At 39.6% G+C, this 23,222-nt stretch overlaps 1 protein-coding gene across 2 annotated transcripts in view; it reads right to left on the bottom strand.

The window, feature by feature from the left end:
- The window catches only part of rabgap1l (RAB GTPase activating protein 1-like), a 423,532-nt gene that overhangs the window by 324,094 nt on the left and 76,216 nt on the right, over positions 1-23,222 (bottom strand). For both annotated transcript variants that reach the window (XM_088598822.1, XM_088598823.1), the window contains exons 10-12: positions 19,956-20,122; positions 5,207-5,357; positions 867-960 (exon numbers count right to left, since the gene is read on the bottom strand). In XM_088598822.1, coding sequence (XP_088454948.1) covers positions 867-960; positions 5,207-5,357; positions 19,956-20,122 — 412 coding nt within the window. The remainder of the gene's footprint in view (positions 1-866; positions 961-5,206; positions 5,358-19,955; positions 20,123-23,222) is intronic.

Genomic DNA, 23,222 nt, shown 5'->3' with positions numbered 1-23,222 from the left:
GAATCTCCGATTCACCATGCCTATAATGGTTTCCCAGAGATTGCTCATAAACTATATTAATTTAGGAACTTAAACATATTATGTAAACTGTATATGGCTGGTATTTGTAGTTCCTAAACATTTTAAACATTAAAGTATTTCATTCGGTTACATACTGTGGTTATTTTGGAAAAGTTTGTATGTGCTCTTTCTAATTATATTATGTTTAGATACCTTGTAAAAAGTTATGTTTTAACCATTTCTGTGAATACTTATGCTCGTTATCGCAGTAAAAAATGCATAATTTTTAGAATTTGATTAATATGGAATATAATATGGAATCGCATATCTAAAGAAATCAATAATGATATAATTATATTCAGATACTGTAGCTCAAATTATCACAGTAGTACACTTTCTTTGGAAATGTCTGCATCAGTTTAACTCATTCCCATGTGATTATGTGTGTGGCGTAATGGCTTAAGCGTGTGCCTTGCATGCCTGAGGTTGGGGGTTTGAACCCAGCTTGTCACCATGAGATATCTTTTAACAAATCAAAATTTCTTTGAAAAACTAAAATAGCACGTTATGGACATTATATTGACATTTTTGATATTTCTAAATATCACAACATGTTCGAAGCTAAGTGATTTATTAATAACAACGAATAATTTCACACTGCTACTGTACTGGCACTACAGTATAGCTTGTGGTAAATATATTTGTCCTGCATCAAAGTTTAACTCATTCAGAGAGTCTGCTGAGCTTCTTGGCATACTTAAAACAGCATAATTTGATGATGAACAAGATATACCCCATTTTACCACATGACAACACCACTCAGTTTGCCCTATTTTTTATTATCTTCAGTTCAGAAACAGACCTACCATCTGCTGAGTATTGCTCCCCATGACTCCAGAATCTTCTCAGGGCAATCTTTGGAGACATCACCAGTGCCACTCGAGATCTCACTGTCACTGTCTGAGGAAGAAGGGGAGTGGGGGCAAGTCAGCCAAACCATGGATCAGACACAATAACCAGTGTGGAAAAAAGAAACAACAACTGCAACTATTATTCCTATGAGAATCAGAACAGCTCAATGATGGCATTACAGACTATTCAGGGCAAAATAAAACTAATCAACATTCCTTGGATTAGATAACACCTTTTTCCTTTCTTCTTTTGCTGAAACAGTTGAACTTGCCTTTAGGTGCTGTTTAAAATAAAAATTCAAATACAAAATGCTTAATCTGAAACCAATTATAAAACTGATATTAAACAAAAGGAAATAGAAAAAATAGAAATATGAAACTGAAACTGCGTTAGTGACTTCTAAGTGAAGAACACATAATTAGAATGCCCATTGTGGTTTCAAGAATAAAAAGCTTTTATTCACTGGTGAGAATACAGTCCTCCCCGCACACCCAATTGATTAATGAGTAAGGTTCATTCTTATTCCTACTCCCATATTTAAATTAAGTTCATTAAAAGTTTAAATATTTTCTACTTTAAAAAAAATGAAAAATATCTGCTTCTTATACCAAGATTTTGATCAATATGTTCTCCCCAGTCACAAATTCAGGGAAGATCAAAACAGTAAAACACCATTTCATGAATCCCTTTAAACATACACTTTCATATTGCAAAAGGGTAAACACTTCCAGTCAATGCTATTCAGATATTGTATTTGCTTTTTTGAGTCTGCATTCTTTTTTTGACAGATTTATTCTACAGATTGCTTTTTTAGAAACAATTATTGGACAATATTGGTCATCCTAATAGATAAATCTTTGTATTCTATCTACAATAAATCCTAATAAGAATAGTAAAATCCCACAGGCTATTACCAAAAACTGACAGTACTCAACTTTGCAGAGGATTACCCCTCTTTTACCGGGTATCTCCAGTGCATAATTATATTATGAAAAACCTCAAAAGACCCTAGAAGTTAACAGTAAGAATCCAACATTCTCTCAGCTTTATACATTAAAAATAAAGAATAATTGAATGTATATACCACTTTTCATAATTGGCATTTAGTACATTTATACAATAAATGTATTGTAATATCCAATGCCTGCAGTACACTTCCTCATAGCTCTCTGAATAAATATTATTTGATTATGTAACAAAACTTGTAGATTCAGTCTGAAAATTAATTTTCTGTAGCATATTTTTTATATTTCAGAAGACTAAGTCCAAGAAACCATAAAGCAGTTGTCTTGCCAGGACTGGGAGGAGCTCGCTACCTGCAATTACCCATGACATTTCTATGAGTGTTCGTCTTCCAGTCGAGTCAATAAAGACAAGATTGGACCGTATGTCTGTCCGACCAGCCAATCTTCTAATCAAGCTGGCAATTAACCATCACATTTAAGGCTTGTTTCACCGCTAGACTAGTCTTCTCACACTGACCAACTGTGATCCATCTGGTGATAAGCTCTACTGTATGCTTGAGATTCTCTCACACAGCTACCGAAAACCACCTCAAAAACTGTCTGTCTGTTTCCCTAGGAAGCCCTGTTCTGGGCAGTCCTTCACAACTAGCCTGTCCACCTGCTTACCATCTTCATCAGCTCTCCTAGGAATTGCATGGAGAAGCCCAAAGCCCTGCACTTGGATTTCAGCTGAGGTGTAATAGCAGGATCCAGGATCCAGCAAAATTAGAACACACATCAAAACTTAACCATCCAAAATTCTGGCAGCAATTCTAAAAAAGGACTGGAAATCGAATCTTAGTTGCAATACACATAACATATTACCAACTACAGTGCAATTTCATTGAGCGAGATTATTCAAGGTTTTGTTCACTCTAAACATAAAATTATGTTCTGTATATATTGTACAACACATAACACTTTGAATCTATACTACATATAACCTAAAACATTTTGCTTCAGAATTCAGAGTTGTGTTTTTACATTCTGCACATTTTGTTTAAGCAGTTTAGAGATAATATTCTATCCATCCATTTTCTAACTGCTTCACCTAGTTAAGGGTCATGGGGGGAGCCAGAGCCTATCCTGGCAAGCAAGGACGCAAATCAGTGGATAGCCTGGATGGGATGCCTGTCCATCTCAAGCCACACAGAGACATGCATACACACACCAGGCCAGCATTGTGGGTATCGTGGTTTAAATGCTATTGGCTCATGAACAGCATCCCCCTATCCCAGTGCATAGTGCCACATTAAATAAAACCATGAGAAAAAGAGATTCACAACGCAAAGCTGTGTCAGTCTTCCGTGTAAAGAAATCGGTGTGACCATCATGGATGCTGTTTTTTAAAAGCTGTTGAGTAAAGAATAGGAATTTTCCTGCTGTCGGCAGTATTGTGTATATCGTTGACTCTTACCTGAATGAAAACAGGACATAAAGAAAGGGTTTCAGAAATAAAAAAAAGCTTTATTCCCTGCTTACAGGCTGGATAAATGGAGACTACCTTGAGTTTGTTTCGGTGCTGTTCTGCGTTTCTATGGTCATATACGGGTTGTTCGCACGAACCCATACTGAGCAGTATTTCTTGTATTGTGAACCTATGTACACAGCAGTCCCACAAGTCGTGGTCTTTAAAATATATTTGGTTTGAAGGCTTTATGTGTTTCCTTTGTGAAGATATGGACATAAGAAAATTTGTGCATGATCAAAAAATGGCGTTAAAATGACAAAGTGAAGGCAGTGAAAAAATTCACAATGTACTTTACACACAAAGCAAGTGTTTTCATCACTCTGGGAGCTTTTGCGAAAATGCTACTGGCGTGCCAAAATCGTTTTCTAAGCTAACTTTACCGTGGTCTCAAATCTGTGTTGTACACTGATATAGACGTGGGTAAAGTCATCCCCATTAAACAATGTGCTTATCATGCAAATCCTGCTAAACTAGAAATTAGAGACAAGAAGACTATTATTGGACAATGTTGTGTGGCTCTGGCAGAATTTTTCTGTAAACTGAAGAGTTATTGAGGAGACACGTTATGTATCGCCTCTTTTTACACTTGTAACAACATTCCAATGTTAATGCAACACTGAAGATATTATATATAACCTTTTAAACCTGAAGCTGTCAATTCTACTTCACACCTGCATGTCAAGATCATGGTTTCAAAATAAAAAAAACATCAAACCTTTGATTGGATGAGAACGTCATGATTGTTTCGCAAGGATGCGAAACAATCATCTAGACTGAAGAGATTCAGCTCATTCAACCTCTCCATACTGTATATGTCCCCTGCAAATATATTTTCTTTGGTATGGTGACCAAAAAAGAGCATTGAAGGTAATACTAGAACAGAGGATATTAAGGATAGATTTGATCCACGTTTACGAAAACCTAAGGAGTATAGACGAGTTCAACCTAATAGACTGTGCCACACTCAGTGGTGTAACAAGGATACAAGGTCATAATTAAAAACTTTAATAATGCCTAAAAAATATCCTAAAAAATTAATTTAGGATAGACAATGGGAAACAACTCTGCCTGAGGTCAAGCCTGCAGCAAGGACCTCGTGAACTGCTAGCAAACCACCGTGGATGCCCGCCTGATCAACGGAGCATACAGTTGGGATTTTGTTGACAACTGGATACTTTTATCCAGAAGTTGTTGCTATGCCGGAAGCAAACCAAATTTCTTCCCCCTAAAGAGTGACTTGCTTTTACCAATGCAGTCACTCCCTGTGCACAGAGTGTTTCCTAGTTCAGCTCAAGGCTAAGTAGCCAGTCCCTGGAGAGCAACCACTGCCAGCAGGAAACAGCAGAAAGTTCTCCTTCCTTCTCCCCACAACGAGCTGCACCAGGATTAATTGGCCCGAGCCAGCAGAACACCGATTGGATCAACAGAGTGCATTTACTTATGAGTATCTAATGTAGAATCTGTATTATTGAGACTGATTAACAAGATCCTATAGCGAATTGGTATACTAAATGCATATTCCTTGTTTTGTATCTCTTGTTATATATTCTATATATAACTTGGTAACACTCTATATCTGCCATCTGTATCCAGGTAGACTGTTATATGTTTTTATATGCACAATTGTATGTATTAATAAATGTATTTAGTGTATTTGAATCCATGTGTGTGTATTGCTGATTGTTCTGACGACTGATAGCCATAAAAAAAACTTTAATGTTGTAATTTAATGTTGTCCCAGTCCATTCACATAACTCCTACAGATAAGACTACTGACTTCTGAAGTACGTTCATGGAATAGCTATGTGTATAAACCTACCTTCCTCAGTCTCCTCCTCTTCAGTTGGGGAAATCGGAGTTCCCTGTCCCCCAGTGGGGCTCTGTGGAGTCTGGTTTCTATGTGTTTGTCTCTTCAGGCTCAACACCTCATAGATCATATCCCCTAAACTCTGGCTGCTTTTTTCATTGTCCTGGCAAAACAAATAGAGAAAAAAAAAAATAAGAAAGAAGAGTAAAGAATAAACTGGTGTAAAGAAGTGTTTGCTCCACAACTGTATCATACTGCGTACAGTACTTAGATTTTTCCCTTCAGCGCTTTCACATAAATATTAGCTCTATTTGGTGGAAACGCTGACACTTTAACACTACTTTAAGATAAAACAACACATGTTCAGTATTCATCACATTATGTAAGAATAATACAATTTTCAGTTTCACGCAAAAACAAACATGCATGTTTTTTATGCGTATACAGCATTCAGTCTTAAAAAAATATTAATGACTATATCCATTTTTAAATTATAAAATTTAAAATATTTTTTTTTCTTTTTATTCCTAGCAGTTGATATAATTTTATCAGTTCTATACTGTATTATTACATTAGTAGTTTCAATAATCAAAGTTGAAGTTGTTAGAAACAGTTTATTTATATGGCCTTTATTTTGCCATATACAATTTCTTGTATTAGGAATTTGTCTTTTCGCATACCCAAATTTGCTCTCCATGAGACACACAGAAAGGGAGAAAAGCTTGGGGTCAGAACGCAGTGTCACCCATTTATACGGCACCCCTGGAGCAGTTGGGGTTAAGGGCCTTGCTCAGGGGCCCAACAAAGTAGGATTCCTCTGCTGGCCGAGAGATACGAACCAGCAACCTTCCAGCCACACGCGCAGATCATAGAGCCACCGCACTGCCCCAAAATTATTTATGTATATTAGAAATAAACAAGAACAAAATTTCAGTTGTGGCGTGTTTCCGAATGTCATTACCAATATTAATTTATGGATTTAAATATATTATATTTATATGCAAAGGAACATGTAAAGGTTTATTCCATGCTGAAGAGAGAGGAAAAGAAACAACTGTGGCTGTGGAGTTCAGCTGTGGAATAAAACTTTACTTATTCCTTTGCAGCCTATGCATGCTGACGCAGCTACCTTCTTGAACTAATACATTTATATAGCTAAAAGTAGGACCATATTCCACTTCCACTCGTTCACTTGTGGTTATTGTGGAAACATTTTTTCCTGTCCGTTTTATTTATATAGCTGATAGTACCATATTCCACTTTCTTCAGAAACATCTGGATCAATTTCTTTGACTCGTTCACTTGTGTTATTTTGGGAATATTTTGACGTGTCCATTTTAACTATGTTATCAAGTGAAACTTTGGTAAAATAAAGTTAAAAATAAAAATAAAATAGAAAATAATATGTACACTACATTGACATTTGTATTATTTTTTATATATCATAACATTTTAGATATTAAAATGATATTAATACATTAAAAACATTAATAAATGTGAATGAGTCAGGAAACGAATACTGTCGATGGCGGGAGTAAAAAGCAGGTTTACAGTAAGACTTCAAATTAAATTGCATATATACTGTATATACTTTAAATCATTACAATCTAGAATAACAAATTGGTACTAATAAGACTGAAAACTGAACTATAATAGCGTCTATGAACATTATTAACAATATTAATTTATTAATAAACAATTTCAAAATCCTTGTATTTTTTTCAGGGTGATCTGTCCTTGTTTTCACAACTTTCACTCATTTAAGTGCCCATTTTTGAGACGCAATGTTTCAGATATCAATAACTTTGCAAGCAAAATACACAGAACCTTTAAACAACAGGCATTTTCAAGATCACAATTTGTGAAATTATTCACAACTTTTATTTAAACAACATCTAGATTGCATCTGGTTGTAGCTGTAGAAACCTTAGCTTTTTTGTGCAGGCACAGGCTGTCGGCTGGGTAGAAGAATGCTTCTTCGTTTCCTACACTGGCTGTCCCTGACCTCTACAAGCGATACATTGATGACTGCGTCGGTTCCGCCACATACTCGACCAGCTTGAGCACTTTCTGCATCATTTCACCAACTTCCACCCATCCAGCAAATATACAGTTAACATACAATATCTTCCGCTACTCTTCTGTTTCTAGACATTAACTTCTCCATTAATTACCCCCGACTCTCTACTTTGGTCCATTACAAACCCACAGATTCACACAGCTATCTCCTGTATAGCTCATTTCACCCCAAACACACTAAAAACTCTCTCCCTTTTTCACAGTTCCTTCAGCTATGATGATTATGCAACAACAACACCAAGCCCTCAAAATGTACTCCTTTTCCATCAACAGAGGATACCCTAGCAGTGTTATTGACAGGGCCCTTGCCTGAATCAAAAACACCCCTTGGACCATCAACTCAATCAGGAACTCCCCCTGTAATAACCGCATTCCTTTGGTGCTTCCCTATCACCCAAACACACTTCCTATCCCCAGGACTATTAACGACAACTTTTCCATCCTACAGGATGATCCCTATTTTCTGACCGCCCCATCATCTCATACTGCCAACCACCTAATCTGCATAACCTTGTTCACAGCTCCCTTGAACGCCCTCAGCAACCATCCACACCAGGCACGTTCCCTTCCGACAGAGCTCGCTGTATCACCTGCAAGTACACATCTAACACCACACTCATTCAAGGCCCCACAGGACAATTCTGGATCACCCAGATGGCATCTTGTATCTCCAGCAACCTTATTTACTGTATCTCTTGTAGTAAATGCCCAGCCATCTACATTGGAGAAACATGAAGGAGACTCGGAGACTACTTCAGAGAGCATGTAAGGGCTGTGAAGATTAAAGATCTCTCCAAGCCCATTGTTTCTCATTTCACCTCTGACGGCCATGACCACTCTAATCTCTCTGTCTGTGTTCTCAAAGACAGTTTTCCGAACTCATACATACCAGTTACATATGGCAATAAAGTTCAAGTTCAAGAATCGTTGTGTAAGCTGTAAATTTTTTAACTTTTTAATTAAACATTTTAAACAGTTTAATTTTGCAAACACAAAACGCATTTCGTTCAGATACAGTACAATCACATTCTCCTGTCTTCCCGTGGTGTGAAGCAAATTAGCAGGTGGCACTGCCCACTGAGCTCAGTCAGAGAAGAGGCGGCGCCATAAGGAGACTGTTCTGCAGCTTGCAGTGTTTATGGCACTGAGCATGTCTGCTTTTAAAACTTAATAATGGAATGTAAATAATTTCTTTTAACTTGAAATCTTTTAATTATTGTTAACCATAGCTTTCACACCAGTTAGTTTTATATTTGAAACCATTGTTAAACAAATCAGAGGCTTATTGTACTTTCTAATTACATTACACATGGAAAGATTATACATTTCAATCATTTTTATTTTTTAAAATTAATTTTAGAAAAGTTACATCTACACAAGTATCACAGACTATTTTTGACTAGTTGTATTTCAAACTTTTATGTCACAGTTCAATATTTTATATACATCTAAATAAAGTCAGGCGTCAGGTGCATAAACTATTAGTAATCAATAATTAGTATTAAAATTCACACTGTGATAAATTGTTGATTTCCACATCTTGTAAAAACATTTATTTGGAAGACTGTGTTCAAACACGTAAAATCTGACTATCAAAAAATCAGGGTTCACTTTTTTTCTGTCTCTCCCTACTCTTACCCACTGCGATTCGGACACAGAATGGTTAGAAATGGGAACAGGTCAGGAAGGCAGAGGGAAGGGGGAAGGGGGAGGCATCTTCCCACCTCTATGATGCCAAAGAGAAATGCCTTGAGCAACATACAGAGCCGAAAATGTTTGGTGCCGTCTTCTCCGCTTTAAAGTGCACTCCTTGGGGAAGAATTTTCACCTCGAACGTTTGCCCACCAGCTAACAACACACAGAAGCAAACTCAACACAAAACATACGTGCATGAATAGCAATTACAAACATTAAAAAAATACTTGCTTTATACCGTTATACCGTACAGTGTATTAAAACTAACACTCTATGGGCACTACACTGTGAGTAAAGCTGCCCACTAAACCTCTTTCCCTCAAATTTCACGCGGGAAAGGTCACATAGCTGATTCACAGCTGGATACAATTTTATGTTGCCTCGTGAAATAAAAACTTCAGATATTTGTCAACATATTTACTAAAACTATGCATCTCAGTAATCTCACTGTGTTAATCTCATTGTACGCCCCGGTGGTCACTCAATGTTCACACGCCCAGTAAAATAAAAAAACCTGTTTTCTGCATTATCACCTCGCACCGGGGGGAAGGAACAGTGCCAGTGGTCATTTATTTCACTCTCAATCACTCTGCCCAACCCCCATGGACAGACAAAGTTGATTAAAACCCATTCAAAGGGTGTGGTGTGTTAACACAAACTCTGCTTAACGGAGCCGCTTGTAAGAGCAAGGTGACTTTCAGCTCAAATAAATAAAGCTACAGTACAGACAGATTTAAAACTCTTCAAGCAAAATTAGCTGTTTGTCAAAATCAGCTACTTTGCAAGCAGTACACGACTTCTCAAAACTCTCGTGCAAACTCAACAAATGTTTATTTTTTATCATTCCGAAATTTGAACGATATGCCTCAAGGACTCATTATAGTATTGCAGCAAATATGGTTCGTGCAGGAAAATCAAAATACAAACCCACATCCCCACCAAACCAGGTCTCGCCTCACTGTTTCAAACACCGTTTCAAAGCCGCGGACACTATACTGTAAAATAGGCACTATCCTTCAGATAAAATGTAAAACCAAGGTCCTCTCTGTGGTCATTAAAAATCCCAGGGTGTTTCTCGAAAAGAGTAGGGGTGTTACCCCGCGTCCTGGACAAATTTCCCATTGGCCTTTACCAATCGTAGCCTCCTAATAATCCCCATCTATGAAAGGGCTTCATCACTGTTCACTCTGTTCTCACAGCTGATGTGTGGTGAGTGTACTGTGTGCACTATGGCCACGGTCACCAGGTGGATGCTGCACATTGGTGGCGGTGGAGGGGAGTCGTCATTAGCTGTAAAGCACTATAAGAAGAGTGTCCAGAAAAGTGCTATATAGTTGTAACAAAATAGTTTTTTCTCAGTTTCTAATAATAAGCATGTCTTGAAACATTTAAATCTGACCCAAACTCAAATGGCACCAATGCCCTCAACAGATCTATGACTTCTCAGATGACATTCTTTTACAGTACTTACATAAAAAGGCCAATTAATAAAAAGTCTGAATCAAAATTACTGGTAACAAATTACAAGATTAGTCAAAAGACTGTATTTTTTTCTCCAATACGTATATAATTATTTAACTAACTACAGTAATAATTGGTGTAGAAGACAATATACTTTACAGTATGAAGCTCTGGATACAGGTCGATGAGGATAATGTGCTCTAAGAAAGGGCACTGCTTCAGTTTTGTTGTTTATTCTTTATTGATAAAAACACAAGTGTTATGTTCTGTAAAAACTGAGATTCATCTGCAAATGGGAATGCAACAAGAAATTAATGTTTTGCATTAAGTGAAAGTATTCTGCTTGTTAAGTGTAAGTATTTTATCATTTGAATCTCATTTTTATTCTTTAAGTCATAGTAATTGAGAAAAGAAAAAGTTTAACCTTGAAGAAAAAGGCTTGGTGGAGCTCAGTTAAGCAACGTTTATTCACAGATGGCGTGAGGACCTTTGAACAAAAACTGAAGTCTGCAACCCATGTTACTCTTACTTTTGATCTATAGGCCAAAAATCTGAAGCAATTTCCCACAGTTTAAGAAGTCACCGAGTCCTTGGTACACATGCAAACGTGTATCTAACTGTATCAGATCCATAAAAAAACCCTAAGGCTGCATCACAAGAGAGCACAAACAACTGCAGTGATATGCAACATGATCTCTTTTTGCTGAAAGTGTCATGTCATTTCTTTTCAGAGCCCACAAAATTTCACAAGCATTGAAAAAAGTGATCATAGGAGTTAACCATAACCTATCTCTGGCTAAAAATGAAAGTCACTGAAAGAGAACACCACAAAAAGAAGACTGAACTTAACTCTACAAGTAAACTAAGAAAAAACATTTTTTGAAGAATTTAGTAATACAATATATTGTGCTACATTAAATGTACATTGACATTTAAACTTAAAAAAAACAATTTTAGCAATTTAATTTTTTGACCTGACCTTAACATCTTGCTATCTGTTTTTTTATATTAAAACTATTATTAATATATGAAATAAGTATTTCAGTATTTTATCTCCAAATTTAGTTTTTTTTCAATCTTTGTCTGTGTTCATGTAAAACTATCACCTTAAACATTTCAAAATCAGCACAATTTCGATAATTGTTTTTGATAGTTGATTTTGATGTTTTGACAGTTTTTAAAAACGTATTAGTATACACACTATAACTCACTATAACATACTTTCAACAGTGATCAAATGTTCAAAATTTGCAGAAACATAACCCATCTGTGCAGATTGCAGAACCATACACCCATACCCCGGGATAAAAACGTTCAGTATTCGAATTTTCACTAATCCTAACAGGAAGAATTTGTACCTTGTAATTCGTTATGAGAACGAAATTTCACTAATCCGAATTTTGAAGTTAAAATGTAACCGACTTTGGCCGAGAGGTCTCTGCAAACATCAGAATTCAGTGCCACTGAACAGCTGTTTGTTTCTGCGCAGGCGCAAGGCATTCAAAGTGTTTTCAAAGTGTTTTTTGTATTTGTTTTGTAGATGCTTTTAATTATGGGCTCTAAGGAAGAATTTGGTTGTTTCATGTATTTTATTTCATTCTTACTATTGAAGTAAGAGACAAGATGAAAAAAGGGTTAATAACTTAAGCCAGTTCTGCCTGAAAATTAGACTTCTAAGCAACAGGGGTTTATGGCAGGAAAGGGGGTTAACTGATAAGGATTCCAGATGCGAGCAAGGAACCCCCTGGGGGCATAATCTTAAACTGACCATTTGGCCAGGACCTCTTAACTGGCCAAATACCATGACCCCCCCCCCCCCCCTTACCATAACACCGAATGACGTCCGAAGCAGCAAGGAAGGACTATATAACCTAAAAGTTTGTACCGGCACATCGAACAATACTTCGGTTTTGTTGTTTCTTGCGGGAAACAACACTTCGGCTTTATTGTTCCTTGCATGCAATAAACTCATCTGTTTTACTTCATCTCGGGATCCAGAACCTTATTCTTTCTGTTACAACAAATTTGGCGTAGTCGGCTGGATGCTCCAGAAGGCGCAGAACTTCCCATTGGCAGGAGAGACGGTCAGCGCTCACATTACTAAGAGGTAAGGACTCCTCTTTTTTTTTAAAAAAAAAAGTCCCGACTCTCTCTGACTGATTGGGAAGTCTCTGCTCCCTGCGAGAATCGCCCGAGATGACGGAGTAAACGTGAGTTCCTCAATTCCTCTGGCCCAGGGAAGACACCAGTGTATGTAATGGGTGGTTTAATGTAAGCCCAGAATTTGGTCTGGCAGGCGGTCCGCGGTATTGTGTACAGGCGTTCGAAGCTGGTGTATGCCTTAATTGCGCGTGGAGTTTTTGAATGGGTTTTGGACCTTTACCGCGAAGTTCAGGACTGGTGTGGGCCTTAATTGCGCCCGGAGTTCTGAAGTTCAGGACTGGTGTGGGCCTTAATTGCGCCCGGGGTTCTGGAGCTGAGTGGTGCATTAAATGCACGTAATTCAGGACTGGTGTGGGCCTTAATTGCGCCCGGAGTTCTGAGGCTCAGGATCGGTGTGGGCCTTAATTGCGCCCGGGGTTCTGGAGCTGAGTGGTGCATTAAATGCACGTATAATCCAGGATTGGTGTGGGCCTTAATTGCGCCCGGGGTCCTGAGATTAGCTACGCCTTGATTGTGCACGGATTGGCGTGGCGTGGTTTTTTGTTTTAAAGGAAACAGAAGTAGAAGATATATATATGTATGTTTTTTGTGTTTTCCTTGTTTGTGAATACATATACACACGCACAACACTAACATAAACACACCTCATAATAAAAGAGCAAAGCATTAAGAAGCAGGATTTAAAGGACGTTGAGACCCAAGAATCGCCCTGATTGAGCTCAGTGTGTAAGTCCACCCCGGGGCAAAAGCAGCGATGCTGGCGTTCTGGGGATGGTGAATTACTGATCAAGAAAGGGGGTTTTCGAGGTCTTGTTCCTTACCTGTGAACAGTGCGGTCCTCTCTAAAGTCTCTGAGAGGCATTTAGATCTGAAGGTAACAGACGCCCTTAGCTGAATGAGTGCAGGAATGCACAGGTTTTTCAAGTGAAAGCATCCCACTACTGTATGAGCTGTTACCTCACACACGACAAAAGTAAAAGAGACCGAACATGTGTACTAACTGATGGTTTGAGAAAGTGGTGGAAGGGTCCGTTTATATATCGGAAAAGTGTCAGTTGACGGAAAAGAAGGAGAAAAATATGGGAAAAGCTGAGTTTGTCAGAGGGAGGTTTGGGCCGAAGACACCTGTAAAGAAAGCATATGCGTATTGATTGGCAAAAGCACAAGCATGTAGCTCCCACCCTGGTGCACTGCCGGCACCAGTGGTGGAAGATACATGAGAGAAAAAAAAGAAATTGGGATGTGACTTCTTAAAAGTGTGTTTACGGGGAACACAAAAACCCGGAAGAAAAGATACTTTACTCGCTACGAAAGAGTATGAACAAAAGCGAAAAGAGGCAGTGCAGGAGAATGGGAAACAAAGAAGAATTAGTTCCTGGTCGCACTGCACTAGTTAATGTGTTATATCCTGCTCTCCCAAAGGGGAACAGACAGGCAGGAAATGAAAATAATTGGGATCAATTCCCACAGTGACCATATGGAGACGGGGGGTCTGAGTGGGATGACACCTGGTACGAGTGTGATAGAGACGGAACAGGAACTCCCTTCTTAAACAGAGGGCGCCCGCAGACCTGTACTCTCACCCTAAGTGGGAGAGGGCCTGATGTAGCAGGAGCTGGCGCTGTTGATGACAGCGTCACTCTAACTGTCTCGCACCCCGTCGAGGAGGTCTGCACTCGCACCTGATTCCCCCATACGATCAAATCCAGAACCGGAAGATATTGACCGGTGGGATAAAGTACCGCACCCCAAATTAGGAACGCAGCGAACCTGGAGTGCGCTTCAGGAATTAAAAGGATTCATGTAGAAGTAAAACAAGAATACAGCACATTGTATTACAAAGAGAAAAATATATTCTCGATGTGTATGTGTGTTTTATGAATTTGTGTGCCGGCATGTATGTGTGTAACTGTGAGTTTTGGTATACTAAATGATGGTGTGAGTGTGTTTAGCCAGCGGGACTGGCTAGAGACGTAACTAAAGAGACGATGAAAATCAAGGAGATTGGAAAATATAAGAGCATCTGAAACGTATAGGTACAGTACAGGTGGACATAAAAGGAGTTAGATAAAAAGTTTTTGTATGTATATACAATTAGTTGTAATAGTGGAAACAATTTGGATTTATTCGAATATCTCGAAAACAGACATGCTGAAACGCTGTAGGTTTAGAATCGAGACTGGGGAGAATAAATAGTCTTGTGAGAAGATCTGTTTACCTAACGATTAGATCCTGTAAATCCCTTGTAGCCTCCCTAAGTCTGTCCCAGTCCAGTGGATAAAAATGTACTGTTAATGGAGTGTTAGTTTCTCTGTTAGGGGATACTGGAGCACTACTGTCATGCTTGTTTCACTCCTCTGTTCAACAGTGTGCTATAGAGTAATGTATATGGGGAGACGGCAGGAAGCCACAGGAGTATTGGGGCAGCAAGTTTTACTTGCCGAGTACCAGATTTAAATGGGTGGTTTTATCCCAGATCTATTGGGTTGGAATATTATGCATTACAAAGAATGACTCTACAGAACAGGGTATCACGTGGCTTTAACTGACTGTGATCACTCAGTATGTTGATGGTATTCTGAGTGCTTCCCCTGACGAGGAAACCCACAAGTCTGAGTTGCTTCAGGTTTAGAGTTTCTAATAGTAAGCAGTTATAATAAGGCGCTTTTGTGTCTAGCATTGTGTAATTTTAACAGGGCCTGGGTGCAATGTTTTTACGGGGTGAGCACAACTTTTAACAGATCTGCTTAAGGGGGGAGTGCAGTACAAGGACAAGATTGCCTTGGTTCCAGCAGCAAAAGCCGCCTGTAATAATTTTAAACAAGCTCTCTTACAGGTGCCGAGGCTGGGGTTTCCTCAGATGGATCAACCATTCCTTTGTATGTAAGTGTGGACAAAGGGTTCTGGGCAGCTGTGCTGACGCAGGAGCATGGAGGTAGGCACTATTATACCATTAGATGCTGTAGCCAAAAGGTGGGGGACCGGGAAAATTTAAGAAAATGTAATACTGTTTACTGATGGGTCCTCTCTGATGCATGAGGGAGAACAGAGAACAGGCTCAGCTGTTACAACAGAATTCAAGGTGCTAACAATCAGAAAATTGCCCCTCCACTGCCTCAGCACAGCAAGCCAGTTAAGAGCACTAATGGAAGATTGTAAAAAGAAAGATGTTAAAGGGTTACTGTATATGTATATAATGTATGTATTTGTTGCATGTAGGCCACAATTCTGGATGGCTATGGAGAAATAGGATTCTCTCACAACGGCAGGGACTCCAGTTAAGAATACTGGGCTTGTCTCTGAACTGATTTGTAGTTTTACAGCTGCCGACAGAAGCAGCTTGAGTAAGGTGTAAATAACACAATAAATAAAGAATTCCAGTAACTCAAGGTAACAACCATACAGATGCAGATGCCAGACGAGCAGCACTGGGAGAGCGGGAGTCTGAGACCCCTGTAAAACCTCTATTGGGGAAAAGGGAGAATTCAGGTTGAGGCCTTTAATAGATGTTTAATAGTGGTTAGAACAAATGTGTAAAGAATGTGGGGTTGTATGATGATGGTACGTGGGCTGGCACATACCCAAGTGTATGACAAAGATGATCCTGTGGTACGGACTGCCCTGCCCCTTGGATACTGATCTAGGGGCATACTACACTGGGAAGGTGTGCCAGGCTGTAATCGCCTCACTAGGGGTAAGTTGGAAGTCACATTGACCCCATCACCCACAGTCTGAAAGACCAACTAAGGAAATATCAACTGAAGGATGATATTTGCTCTACCTGCATTCCTGTGCGGTTTGCGGGCTGGAGCAAACGGAACTGTGAGACTGAGCCCATTTGAGATCATCACGGGCAGCCAAAGAAACTCCCTGGAGGCCAAGTTTGGCTAACGCACTGATGAATTTACTAACTCTCTATTAAAGTATTGTAGGTTTGTTAACTGAAGCGGTGCACAGGGCTCGTGAACAGGTGCCGGACGCTTGGAGACCTCCAGTAGAGGGGAGACACGACCGGATACCTGGCGAGTGGGTGTAGGTGAAGAAGAGATACCCTGCCAGACGTTGCAATCCTGCTGGGAGGGACCATATCAAGTGCAAGTGCCACCAACTACTGACTGTGCCATCTGAGTGACAGGATGAGATCACTGGATCCGCGCATCGCACTTTCACCGACCCACGGCACCAGAGACTGAGTGAACAGAAAGAAGGATGTTGTTACCGTTTCTGTGTCTGACCAACAGTGTGCTTGTTAGGCCTGAGGAGCACTACTGGGGATATGGTATCAATACATTCCGGGTGTTGGCATATCTATCAGCCAAAAAATTATAATCGGAGTTGGGTCAATATTGCTATTCCAAGATCCTTGTACAAAAACATCAATAACATCTTGTTGTAACCGTGGAATGCACAATGTCATGGTAATGCATGCCTGTACATCTAAAAAGGAAAGATCTGCCCTGACATTGTATGTGTAAAAATAGGCAGTCCTGACGTATGCCATATTTTATAAGGGGGGAATGAAGTAAGAGACACGATGTAAAAAGGGTTAATAACTTAAGCCAGTTCTGCCTGAAAATTAGATTTCTAAGCAACAGGGGTTTATGGCAGGAAAGGGGGTTAACTGATAAGGAACCCCCTGGGGGCATAATCTTAAACTGACCATTTGGCCAGGGCCTCTTAACTGGCCAAATACCATGACCCCCCCCCAACCATAACACCGAATGACGTTCGAAGCAGCAAGGAAGGACTATATAACCTAAAAGTTTGTACCGGCACATCGAACAATACTTTGGTTTTGTTGTTTCTTGCGGGAAACAACACTTCGGCTTTATTTATGCCAGCAGCCATATCACCCTGCAACTCACAACTGGTAACCCACTGAAGCTAAGCAGGTGTGAGCCTGGTCAGTACCTGGATGGGAGACCTCCTGGGAAAAACTAAGGTTGCTGCTGGAAGAGGTGTTAGTGGGGCCAGCAGGGGGTGCTCACCCTGCGGTCCATGTGGGTCCTAATGCCCCAGTATAGTGACGGGGACACTATACTGTAAACAGGCGCCGTCCTTCGGATGAGACGTAAAACCGAGGTCCTGACTCTCTGTGGTCATTAAAAATCCCAGGGCGCTTCTCGAAAAGAGTAGGGGTGTAACCCCGGTGTCCTGGCCAAATTTCCCATTGGCCCTTACCAATCATGGCCTCCTAATAATCCCCCTCTATGAATTGGCTACATTACTCTGCTCTCCTCCCCACTGAGAGCTGGTGTGTGGTGAGCGTTCTGGCGCACTATGGCTGCCGTCGCATCATCCAGGTGGATGCTGCACATTGGTGGTGGTGGAGGGGAGTCCCCATTACCTGTAAAGCGCTTTGAGTGGAGTGTCCAGAAAAGCGCTATAGAAGTGTAAGCAATTATTATTATTATTATTATTATTATTATTATTGTTCCTTGCATGCAATAAACTCATCTGTTTTACTTCATCTCGGGATCCAGAACCTTATGCTTTCTGTTACAACACTATGTTTTTTTATTTTTCTTGTCAATTTCTTTAGCGTAATAGTCGACAACAGCTATAGTTGGCTTATTTGAGTAGAATTGCATTGTTCACTAAGCTTGATATTGGGGGATATTTTTCCCATAAGAAATGGAATTTTTTATTTTAATTTACGATCTCCTGCGTTCTGAACAGATTTTTCAGGAAAGAATTAGGTTTGGAAACCGGGTATGAGTGTACATACATTCTACTTATTTTAATTCAAAAAGCAATTCTCAGAGACTCTGTTTACAAAACATTTACTACACACTTTAAGTCCAGTTCACATTGTGGACTTTTTCCAGTTTATTCAAAATCAAAAAGTCAAATAGTTGATTATTTTTCAATGGTTTTGTAATGAAGCTCAAATTATAGTTGGATCCTGAAGCAGGGTAACCTGGAGCCAGGCTGAAGCTGGAGCTGACCTGTGAAGCCAGCAAAACCAGAGCAATACCAACTAACACTGCACACAGAATATTATAATTGTAATAATAATTGCTTACACTTATGTAGCACTTGTCTGGACACTCCACTCAATGTGTAGCATCCATCTGGATGATGTGACGGCAGCCATAGTGCACCAGAACTCTCACCACACATCAGCTATCAGTGGGGAGTTGAGCAGAGTAATGAAGCCCAATTCATAGATGGGGATTATTAGGAGGCCATGATTGGTAAGGGCCAATGGGAAATTTGGCCAGGACGCCGGGGTTACACCCCTACTCTTTTCAAGAAATGCCCTGTGATTTTCAATGACCACAGAGAGTCAGGACCTCCGTTTTACGTCTCATCCGAAGGACGGAGCCTGTTTACAGGATAGTGTCCCCGTCACTATACTGGGGCATTAGGTGTTAGTGCTGGTCCCACTAAAACCTCTTCCAGAAGCAACCTTAGTTTTTCCCAGGAGGTCTCCCATCCAGGTACTGACCAGGCTCACATCTGCTTAGCTTCAGTGGGTTGCCAGTTGTTATTTGCAGAGTGATATGGTTATAGAAATTGATATACAGAGTGATATACAGTACAGAGGCTACAGTGATGTATTAATATGGAATCACATGACTAAGGGGACATTTTGGTAGCTAAAAATAAAAATAACCAAAATATAATAACATTACTAAAAGTCATTTTTAATATTAGTTTATGAATATATATATAACGTATTTATATAGTTTATATGGCAGTTGTTGTTAACAGTTGTTAGTTGCAGGTTGATATGGCTGCTGGCAACTCTTTGTGCTACAGAACATACGCAAAACCTACTGTACAGCAAAAAATATTATTTTGTTAGTGTTTTAAAATTTAGAAGTTAGGATACCGTTCCAAGTGGACAAATATATCAGAGGGTTAATTTTTAGCCCAAAGTGTTAGTTTTCGGTCAAGAATACTGAGGGATCAGGGATTAATTTTTCAGTCAAGAATCATAGGAGATTATAAAAGTAACATATTAACTACTAAGCACGCTCTGTGTTCTGGACATACACCCAGGCTGCTTGGTATGTGACACCACCCCCTTTATTACTACTTTCCTGTCTTTTGAACTGCCGCTTACTAGGTTTGTTTGTATCTTGCTTACTGCACTGTATATAACCTGGAAAACTGCCTTTGTTACTTTGAGCTTCACTGTGCAGTTCTGCTGGTGGTGCTCCTGTATGCATACAGGATACATATAGATTATTTTTCTCTGATGAAACCTGAATTGAGTCTCTGATTCAACAACTCTAAAAGGATGAATGACTTACATTTAACTGTGGAATGTGTCTTGGTCACCTTGTGATCATGTGGGTTAAAAAATGTTTCAATTTGCCTGCATTAGGTTTTTTGCCTGAAGTTTAGTTTTTACCTGTTTGAGTTTAAGGTAGAAGGTCTCAGTGAATGTTTTCCTGCTGAAGTACCAGAACCTTTCATTAGCTGGGTAGACACGCACCAAGGTCTCCAGGAGGAAACGGACTGGCTCCACAACTTCTGTGACTACCAGGTCCACTGCAACTGTCATGTACACCTGTTTTTCTGCAGCACAGAAACAGCACAGAGAGAGACACTTACATCACAATTGCACCACTGCAAAACACCAAGCAACAAACTACTTAAACATGCAGGAACCTGACTCAGATCAGCATACGCCACTGTGAGTACAATAGTACTTGGTATTATCCACACCTTCCCGACACCACTGTCTTGTTTTGAGTTGCAGTAATTTGAGACCTAGAAATAATTTGCAATCCAAAACTCACAAAATGAAACACTAGTAACCACCTGTACCAGGTGTCCAAATTTATTGACAAAACACATGCTAAGATATTGCATATTTCAGGTGAGCTTGGGGTGGATGTGAACACTTTTATGGTAATCCTGAATTTAAGGAATAAACTATAAGCATGTTTTTCATTGACTCTATATTGAATGCTAGATTAAAGAAATTGTGTCATGTGAAACAGCATATCAAGAATAAAACCCTACAACAGCTTCAGTCTAGTTGAGCTATCAGTGATCCAAGTATTGTTCATCTAATATTAATTTAAATTAATATGTAGGCCGTTATTCTGTCGGGAGATTACAAACACACCACTACAGTTGAAATTGATTGATTAAAATTCCTCTTTCTTTAAAGCCATGTAACTTTTATATGTTACGTTTCTTATGACTTTTTTGATTATCTGTGGCTAAAGTGTTAGATCTATCTGTAGTTCCGTCAGACTCCTTGAAACCACTTTCCAGTGATGCTTTCAATTTCTTAAATTTCAAAAATCCCTTCACAGCATGATGATAATTGCCTTCTGTCACAGCAATTAGTAGAGCAGTAGGTAGCATTTGGACTGAAGCACCAAACCATGAGTGACACCCACTGCCAGAATCTGCAGATCTGTACATTAACAGAACGATTTTCCAACATTTTCTAGCATTCAGGCTTTAACCTTGTTATGGCCAAATGGTGCAAAACTGAGAAGAACAACCCTCACCCCAGTCCTTTTAGATGTTTAAAATATACTTTTATGATTGACTGTTACACATTAAAGAATGTTAGAACAGAAGAAAGGCAGCAAATGAAAGGTGGTCATTTGGCACATTTTGTTTGTTTGATAGAGAGAAAGTGGGGAAAAGATGCAGAAGTTACAGCTCTACCACCTTCAAACCTGACTATCTCAGATCTCTCAAGTTAAGCCAGGCTGGCTTTTAAGTAGTAGGATGGGAGACACTAAGAAAACCATGTTACTGCTGTAAGTGGTTCTTGTGGACACTCTTTCCTTTGGACCACAATTTCTAACCTAAAGCATAAGAATGGTGACCAGGGAAACTCGTAATGGTCTTGTAAGAGGAACCATTCTTCAGATGTTAAAGGGGAACTGCAATGCTATTTGGGGTGGTGCGGTGAGGTGCGGTGGCTCTGTACCTAAGGATCTGTGCCTGTGGCTGGAAGGTTCCCAGTTCAAATCCCGCAGCTGGTAGAGGAATCCTACTTTGTTGGGCCCCTGAGCAAGGCCCTAACCCCAGCTGCTCCAGGGGCGCCGTACAATGGCAGACCCTGCGCTCTGACCCCAGGCTCTCTCCCTGTCTGTGTGTCTTTCTGTCTCATGGAGAGCAAGATCGGGTATGCAAAAAGACAAATTCCTAATGCAAGAAATTGTATATGGCTAATAAAGTGATATCTTATCTATTTTTTTATTTTTGGGTTAAAAACAATCAACATCGAAACAACAAAACACCCAGTGACTTGTTGCAGCTCTAGCACACTGTAAACAAACAAGCTTGTGAATATGTCTCTTTTAATCCAACAGAAATATTATACTTAATCGTAAAAATATCTCAATGATCAGTTTGAGCCCAAATATTCACAAGATGATGAAGCTTTCTAGAGTCCCTTTCTAATGGAAGACCCCAGTTATAGGCGCATAACACTGTATCCCGCTTAGTCAGTGGTGTGTTTCAACAGACATGTTCTGCTGGTGCTCGCTCGCCAGATTTATGATCCAAGAGGCCATCTCGATTTACAATGGACAGCAAGGTAGGTCTTTAATGTGAGAAAGATATATATGAAGAATTAAGAAATGTTAAACTACTCTTCTTTAATCTTTCTTGCTTTTCGGCAACAAATTAAACTTTTCAACTTAAGGCCCCTGCAAGCATCACAAGGATATGTGCTGTTTCAGCATGACTAAGAATAACATAAGCACAACGCCTTATAAAACGTTGGCCACATATCCTCTTTTCTGAAGCTGTGCTCTAAAACTTACCATATATAGAATGGTTTGTACGTTAACCCAGCTCAAGAACATTGTGTGTTAACATTTGTTAAGGATACTGCGTTACAGTGCCTTGCGAAAGTATTCGGCCCCCTTGAACTTTTCAACCTTTTGCCACATTTCAGGCTTCAAACATAAAGATATAAATTTTTTATTTTATGTGAAGAATCACCAACAAGTGGGACACAATTGTGAAGTGGAACGAAATCTATTGGATTTTTGAAACTTTTTTATCTAATAAAAAAATGAAAAGTGGGGCGTGCAAAATTATTCGGCCCCCTTGCGTTAATACTTTGTAGAGCCACCTTTTGCTGCGATTACAGCTGCAAGTCGCTTGGGGTATGTCTCTATCAGTTTTGCACATCGAGAGACTGAAATTCTTGCCCATTCTTCCTTGCAAAACAGCTCGAGCTCAGTGAGGTTGGATGGAGACCGTTTGTGAACAGCAGTTTTCAGCTCTTTCCACAGATTCTCGATTGGATTCAGGTCTGGACTTTGACTTGGCCATTCAAACACCTGGATACGTTTATTTGTGAACCATTCCTTTGTAGATTTTGCTGTATGTTTGGGATCATTGTCTTGTTGGAAGATAAATCTCCGTCCCAGTTTCAGGTCTTTTGCAGACTCCGACAGGTTTTCATCCAGAATGGTCCTGTATTTGGCTGCATCCATCTTCCCCTCAATTTTAACCATCTTCCCTGTCCCTGCTGAAGAAAAGCAGGCCCAAACCATGATGCTGCCACCACCATGTTTGACAGTGGGGATGGTGTGTTGAGGGTGATGAGCTGTGTTGCTTTTACGCCAAACATATCGTTTTGCATTGTGGCCAAAAAGTTCGATTTTGGTTTCATCTGACCAGAGCACCTTCT

This window comes from Lepisosteus platostomus, chromosome 11, assembly GCF_059453375.1.
Source record: "Lepisosteus platostomus isolate fLepPlt1 chromosome 11, fLepPlt1.hap1, whole genome shotgun sequence".
Lineage (NCBI taxonomy): Eukaryota > Metazoa > Chordata > Actinopteri > Semionotiformes > Lepisosteidae > Lepisosteus > Lepisosteus platostomus.
This window is presented reverse-complemented; position numbering and strand designations above follow the sequence as displayed.